Source organism: Eucyclogobius newberryi, unplaced genomic scaffold (assembly GCF_026437365.1).
Source record: "Eucyclogobius newberryi isolate DKJ021-1_F unplaced genomic scaffold, fEucNew1.0.hap1 SCAF_14, whole genome shotgun sequence".
Lineage (NCBI taxonomy): Eukaryota > Metazoa > Chordata > Actinopteri > Gobiiformes > Gobiidae > Eucyclogobius > Eucyclogobius newberryi.
The window spans coordinates 14,786,650-14,793,807 of NW_027315768.1; the positions used below are offsets into that span (position 1 = coordinate 14,786,650).

General features: G+C 40.6%; 2 protein-coding genes across 3 annotated transcripts in view; one reads left to right on the forward strand and one right to left on the reverse strand.

Annotated features, from left to right (window-relative positions):
* Window positions 1-1,936: 1,936 nt before the first annotated feature.
* On the forward strand, window positions 1,937-5,514 carry glb1l (galactosidase, beta 1-like). 2 transcript variants are annotated; one of them, XM_072444383.1, is made up of 16 exons: window positions 1,937-2,110; window positions 2,258-2,424; window positions 2,496-2,646; window positions 2,880-2,940; window positions 3,025-3,119; window positions 3,197-3,377; window positions 3,438-3,496; window positions 3,574-3,695; window positions 3,777-3,817; window positions 3,902-4,020; window positions 4,124-4,198; window positions 4,284-4,373; window positions 4,467-4,580; window positions 4,717-4,848; window positions 4,916-5,143; window positions 5,217-5,514. In XM_072444383.1, the coding sequence occupies exons 1-16, from the start codon at window positions 2,033-2,035 to the stop codon at window positions 5,418-5,420; spliced, it is 1,917 nt and encodes a 638-aa protein (XP_072300484.1). In that variant the 5' UTR covers window positions 1,937-2,032; the 3' UTR covers window positions 5,421-5,514. The 2 variants fall into 2 exon arrangements, with proteins under 2 accessions (XP_072300484.1, XP_072300483.1); XM_072444382.1 differs by having other exon boundaries at window positions 1,966-2,110; window positions 2,252-2,424.
* Window positions 5,515-5,956: 442 nt separating this feature from the next.
* The window catches only part of ankzf1 (ankyrin repeat and zinc finger peptidyl tRNA hydrolase 1), a 7,316-nt gene continuing 6,114 nt past the window's right edge, over window positions 5,957-7,158 (reverse strand). Inside the window, exons 14-16 of the mRNA XM_072444381.1 lie at window positions 7,098-7,158; window positions 6,728-6,798; window positions 5,957-6,304 (exon numbers count right to left, since the gene is read on the reverse strand). The exon at window positions 7,098-7,158 is cut by the window's right edge and continues 107 nt beyond it. Coding sequence (XP_072300482.1) covers window positions 6,190-6,304; window positions 6,728-6,798; window positions 7,098-7,158 — 247 coding nt within the window. The 3' untranslated portion in view covers window positions 5,957-6,189. The remainder of the gene's footprint in view (window positions 6,305-6,727; window positions 6,799-7,097) is intronic.

Sequence of the window (7,158 nt, forward strand, 5' to 3'; positions counted from 1 at the left end):
GGATTGAAAGGTAGTTTGCCCACCCCTGCTGTAGATGTTGTCATTCTCATGTATTTTGACTTCCAAAATAAAAGAGCGATGCATTTGACTGTGGAGTTGAATAATAGTCTCATTTCCCATTGTGTAAAGGATTTGTCTCTGTCAGCACACCTGCCACCAGCCCAAACAACAAAGAGGTCTTGTACTGGGGGCGGTGGTGGTCCAATCTAATTACAGACTCAGGGAGGATGACTTCATTGAGGTGCCGCCTTGCCCTGGGGTCAGCAGCACCCTCTCATGTCATTCCGTGAAGACCTCTCCAATTACCCAAAGAGCATCATTATAGCTTCAGACATTACACTGATTTAGGTTACATCTAGAAATATGAATGAAATAAGCAAATGACATTCAAATATTACTCTACAAATGCCCTGACCAGCCTTTAATGTCATGTTTCAAAAATACAATGGGCTGAACAATTTAGCACTCAATATCTAATTGCAATATTTCTGCATTGCAATCATGGTCAGATTTTAATTTATGCTTTAATTGTACAATTCTATTCAGACTGAATATTTTGAACATGTCCAAGAGTATTAACATTAACGTTGGAGAGAAAACAAGAATCCCGTGTATAGTATTGCAGAACATGTTTATAGAGGTCTAAACTACAGCGTTATAACGTTTTAGACAGAATAAAACAGGGCATTTTGCTGTTTACAGAGGAAATCATTTTACTTAAATAATTCATTGCAATAGTTTAATTGCGACCATTCAAATTACAATTTCGACTTAAATGCCATATATATTGCAACATATAAGACCGATGTAGACTGCTAAAACAAAACAATAGATTTCACAGAGTTCTGAAATATCAAACTAATACTCTGAGACGTTTGATATTCCTTTCTGGAATGGAACAACACCCATGCTCATCCTACATCACTTTCTATATGCACTTTAGTATACAGTGCCATTCGCAGTGCATTAGTAACTCATTTGTTTTTTGTGGTTTGAACATCCATTTTCCTCCAGAGGTCGTAGGGGTCAACGCTTGGATAGAGTCAATGCTCTCCACCAGCACTATCGTGTTTATAACCAGATTACAAGATGCCGTTGCTTCCTGTCATTCCCCAAGACAATTATGGGTCCTACAGAGGGCTAATGAGCCACAGGGCCAGGGCATTTGGTCATATCTGGAGCAGGAATCAGGAGCCATTAGAAAATGTATAAGCACTAAATCAAATCCCTTAGAATGGAGTGTAATGAGTAAAGAAAGCAGAGTGGACAATTTGATTAAAGGTAGCATCAGAAACAAAGCATCTCTAAACCCCTGTATATGTTATAATACATGCTTTCAAAATACAACGTTAGAAGTTCCTTTTCTACGGTTAGAGCTCCATCTAGTGCCCAGTTATGTGCACTTGGTTTCAGATCTGAACCAAAATATAATAAACGTGAAATGAAACGACAAAAGTCTCGAAATTCTAAATCTAAATCGATGCAATTGCCTTAAAGGGGATAATGTGTCCCCCAAAATAAACTTAAATGAGCTTTAAACCTTGTTATCATTAGTATGGTCAAAGTTGATGGATTGATTCCTGCATGTTTGAGTGATCCTGTATTGTCCTGCAACTGAGCTCAGAAAATTCCTGCTTTCACTTACCCCCTATCCCCACCCACATCCCTGTCATTGGCTGTGATTAGAGGAGGCGGGGCTATGTTGAACTTTGAAGCCAATGGACCTGTTCCTGTTACTAAGCTGTTTTGGATCAATAAAATTAACAAATCTTCTGTCACAGTTCAATACTATGAGCCAGATAAAGCGTAACACGTCTCTATGGAAACGAGAATATTGTTATAAAAACGTTCTTCATGCTCGCTGGCGGTGGACTTTAGGACCCAGGGCACACGCTAAAATCACATGACAGCAGTTTGTTTAGTTGCCGCTGGACGATGTTGTTTCCAGACAGTCACAAACATGTTGGACCAAAGTGAAAGTGACTAAATCATGGAAGTGTCATAGTCTGGAGGTCACACGAAGGCACGGGACATGGCTGCTGCTGCTGCTGCCGCTGCCTGTCTGTTTGTGGCGATCAACTTGGCCTTTTTAAGTGTCAGTGGAAACATGGTAAGAAATGTAAACTTGTTGAAGCTGTGAGGGAATGAGCTGGAGACAGTTACTCTCAAGCCCGTGGTTATAGTGTATTTTAGATTATAGTAAACACTGAATGGAACAGTCTTCGGCTTTTGTAATGTTTTCTTTGTGCAGTTTCAGGACTCAAAAAGGACTTTCTCAATCGACTACAATAACAACTGTTTTCTAAAAGATGGGAAGACTTTCCAGTACATCTCAGGCAGCATCCACTACTCCAGGATCCCCAGGGCCTACTGGAGGGACCGGCTTTTGAAGATGTACATGACTGGACTTAATGCCATCCAAGTGTAAGCTCTCGTACAGTGTTCACTTATCTTAATGTCGTATATTGTATGATAATAACAGTCTTGTCTGACAGATATGTGCCATGGAACTTCCACGAGTCGACACAGGGCGTTTACAGCTTCACAGGAGACCGAGACTTGGTGCATTTTCTCGATTTGGCCAATAAGACAGGACTCCTGGTCATTCTGCGCCCAGGGCCGTACATCTGTGCAGAATGGGAAATGGTAAAAAGATAAATACAATAGTTTTACTTCCCGTTTCAGCCATGTAAAAAGTCTCACTTCTGCCATTGTATATTCCCGTTCAGCCAGCCCCTCGTACATCCTGATTGAACGTGTGAGGTCTTGGCTGAACTGTCAAGCATTGCATTTCCTTAAGACATTTGTTTTTTACACACGACTTTACTGTAACACAAGCCGTGATGTTTGGAATCTAAACTGCTTTTTCCCCACTCCAGGGAGGACTTCCAGCATGGTTACTTAAGAAACCGAACATCATCCTTCGATCAGCTGACACAGGTGCATTTTTAATCGTTAGGATTTTTATACTAAATCATATAGAAAAATGATATACAGAAAATGTTCTTGTGTCACTCACTTTAGATTATCTACAAGCTGTTAGCAACTGGCTCGCTGTTCTTCTCCCTAAACTCAAACCCTGGCTCTACATCAATGGAGGAAACATCATTACTGTGCAGGTACCGTGTCAGCCTGTCGTAATGACATCGTTGTACAGATAGCACATATATATTTTGGTGTTTCACTTTGAGAACAGGTGGAGAATGAATACGGGAGTTACTTTGCCTGTGACCATAACTACATGCGTACACTCCGTACTCTGTTCCGTTTCTTTCTGGGTGAAAACGCCGTCTTGTTCACGGTGGATGGCAACACGGACAAAGAAATGTCATGTGGGAGTTTGGAAGGGTTGTACGCCACAGTGGACTTTGGCACAGGTAAGTGCTGTAGTCAGGTGAATTAAACTGTGATATGAAGTGTAATTGTTTCTTCTTTAGACACAAACATAACAGAAGCTTTCAAAAGGCAGAGACGGTTTGAACCCAGAGGTCCATTAGTAAGTGCCATTATGAGTGCATGTTATTCTAAATGGACACTGTACTTGCTACATATTTTAATGATTAAGTCTTGTAGGTGAACTCAGAGTTTTACACGGGTTGGCTGGACTACTGGGGTGACCCACATGCCATGGTCCGGATCGATAAGCTCATCCGAGGGCTGACAGAGATGCTCGTCATGGGCGCCAATGTCAACATGTAAGTTTACTCATTTACTACATGCTTTTTTTATCTAGATCTTAAAAACTCTGTTAATAGAATTCAATCACATTTGTGCAGGTACATGTTTGAAGGTGGCACCAACTTTGGATACTGGAATGGTGATGACAGCTACAGTACCAATATCACTTTGACTAGAGTTAACATGCATGTCTGTGATAGTTTCCCCTCTGATCTCCTGAAAGGTGCTGATCACGACACTCGGTATCGCTCAGTCGTGACCAGTTATGATTATGACGCCCCGCTCTCTGAGGCTGGTGACCCCACAGAGAAACTCATGGCCATCAGAGAAGTCATCAAAATGGTCAATTCTTGCAAAATGATCGACTTTATTTGGTTTTCTTTTTGTGAAAAATAATTAAAAACAGTTCATTCAACTACAAATATATTATAATGATTGTTTCCAGTTTAGAGATGTTCCCTCTGGACCTATGCCTCCTGCTACTCCCAAGTTTGCGTATGGATTTGTAACACTTAAAAAGGTACTTAAGTGCATCTACATGTCCATTAGATTGGGATTATTGTGATGAATGTAATGTAAACGCACACATTCACATTTGTTTTCAGCTTGATAACATTAGCTCCCTCTTGAGCACCATCTCACCCAGGGGGCCTGTAAAATCTCTGTATCCTCTGACTTTTGAAGAGCTCAAACAGGTATGTGTCAGAGTACCATTATTGTCCCCAATGTAAACCTCTTGAAACATGGAGAACCTCTGGACTTTTGTGTCTGCTCCCTATTGTGTGTAGTACTATGGCTACATGTTGTACCGGACCACACTGCCCCGGGACCTCTCGGAGCCCACACCACTTATCTCTCCTCTCAATGGGGTTCATGACCGCGCGTACGTGTCTGTCAATGGGGTAAGTGTTACAATGAGCCTTTGTTTTCGGACTAAAAACATTTCCAGGTTAGATGTGAGGGTTCTGACCTCATTTGCTTTGTACCGATTGATTGATTGTTTGATTGATTAGCGAAACAACTATTCTTCCCCCCCAGGTTTATCAAGGTCTTTTGGAGAGAGACATCGCACTTGTAATAAATGTGACTGGAAAGCAGGGGGACACAGTGGACATTTTGGTTGAAAACATGGGCAGGGTGAACTTTGGCAGCAAGATCAACGACTACAAGGCAAGAAAAAAACACTATGTTCACTACTTCAAACTATATTGATAATGTGTGATGTGGATTATTTCAGGGCATTCTGAATAACCTGATTTTGGGTCAAGATGTACTGACTGACTGGAACATCTATCCTCTGGACATCGATGGAGCCATCGCTAGGGGATGGCCTCATTCAAATAGTTTAAAACCTAAATCTCACATAAAGAAAGACGAGTTAGTTGGACCAACATTCTATATGGGCACCTTTCCGCCCAACGGCCTGAACTGGGACACATTTCTCAAACTCCACGAATGGACAAAAGTACGTTCGCTGAAAATTTGACAGCATGTTTTATTGTTGAGATAAAAAATAAATGACTTAATATATTTTTCAGGGACAGGTATGGATCAATGGCGTAAACCTGGGTAGATACTGGCCTGCCCGAGGACCCCAGCAGACCCTGTATGTCCCGGGACCCCTGATCAGCCCGACGCAGATCAATAACATCACAGTCCTGGAGCTGGAGCGAGCACCCACGCATCTCCGAGCTCTGTTTATGGACCGGCCTCTGCTCAATGCCACTGCCAGTAAATCCTGACAGAAAAAAATATGCCAAGCTTATATTTTGTAACTATTATATGGTGTAACTACTGTATATGTACTTGAATTCATACAAATTTCCCTCCACGCTCCCTTGTGTCATACCATCGCTTTTACTGTTTGATATACACTGTCTGGCCAAAAAGAAAGTTGTAACTTGGATTCAATTTAGCAAATACAGTAGGTCTTGGAGGTGAGGTGATCTTTCAGTTGCAACACAGTATTTAAACCCAACAGATGCAGAGAGTGGCTTTTCCTTTCTGTAACAACTATGTGGAAAGACGAATCCCGTACTCATGGAGAAGATGTCAATGTGTTTGAGAAGGGTCAAATCATTGGCATCGAGCAGAGAAAACATCTAAGGAGAAGCAGAAACGAATGTACTACAGATCTGAACCCCAGTGAGAGTGCCGAGTCTTTGAATCTTTCAGAAGCTTCTTCAAACTCTGCCACAGCCGATGTGAGCTGTGATCAAAGCGCTGAAGGCGTCCAATTAAATATCAGTGATTTTGATGTGGGGTTTTTGGCCGGGCAGTTAATGTAGCTTTTTATCATCTTAAATAAAGAGTCAAACATTTAGTTCTGAAATATTGCCAAGATCAAAAGAGTGATTAGAAAATATTTAGCTTTATTGCATTTGATGATTTGACAAATGTTACATTGCAACCAGATGGATTTGGTTTCATTCATTTGATGTTTTGAATAAATGTTCATAGTAGTGTGTCAGTTTAGTTCACCTTGTAGTTGATCTACACAGTTAACTAGGGTCATTTGGCATTGGCTTTTCGGTGTTGTTGGACACAGCGAGGGCTACAGAATGTAAAATCCAGATACTGAAATGGGATTTTGCTCAGAAGCGACTCTCCACACGTCCAGCATCTCCTGTAATACATACATGCATTTGTTACAATTTATAAAAGCCATGTTTTTGAATCATCAAAATAAAATTAAAGCAAAAATCGTTCAAAATAAATCTCCTTTGGTCCAAAGTCTTCTAAATGTATCCATTTCCAAATTAAGTCAGAATGTGACTTCCAGTTTTTGAATTCCAACTATAATGTCAGTCCAGTCCTTGATTGTCAGTGTAGTTTGTGTCATCCATACTATAATAGTACTTTTACCATGTGGTCTTAAACTAGCTCTGATAAAGCTCAAGATCATTCTAAAACTTTTCAGGATACAGGTCACATTTTGTCCAGTTTTGTTTTTAAGTTTAGATAACTAGTTTTAAAATTGATTTATCTGTTTTGATACTATTGAAAACCCAACAACAGACTTAAAATGTAGAGGATATAACTCTCATACTTGGCATTTGAGATGTCAACTCCTGTTGCAGCAGCCTGTTCTGCCAGTCTGCGCTCTGCTGCCAAAGCTCTCTACAGAAATATAAAGAAATGTTATGAGAATTTGAATGCAAACGGGTTCAGATTTTGTGCAGTTAAAGATGACAGACATAAGCAAAACATGCTGATTAACTGGATGTGGGAAATGCATACATCATAGGTCAATATCATACCCTGGTAAAGAATCCATTTCAGCACCTTTGCATTGCTGACCTCTAGTGGCTTAAATTGTATCTTTGACAAACTGGTCCAGTATTTTGGGGTTTCATATATAGTAATAGTATTGATTCCTACCAAACAGACTTCACAAAACTGCAGAGTATCAAGCTCACCTTATCTCGATCTGAGAGAGCCGCAAACCTCTTCTTCTCCTCTGCTTCCATCTCTTGTTTT

Bases quoted from the DNA above. Each gene is read 5' to 3' on its own strand.
- glb1l (XM_072444382.1), top strand. From the start codon at position 2,033: ATGGCTGCTGCTGCTGCTGCCGCTGCCTGTCTGTTTGTGGCGATCAAC. The intron at 2,647-2,879 runs GTAAAAAGATAA...TCCCCACTCCAG, and splicing joins TCTGTGCAGAATGGGAAATG to GGAGGACTTCCAGCATGGTT. The intron at 4,581-4,716 runs GTAAGTGTTACA...CTTCCCCCCCAG, and splicing joins CGTACGTGTCTGTCAATGGG to GTTTATCAAGGTCTTTTGGA.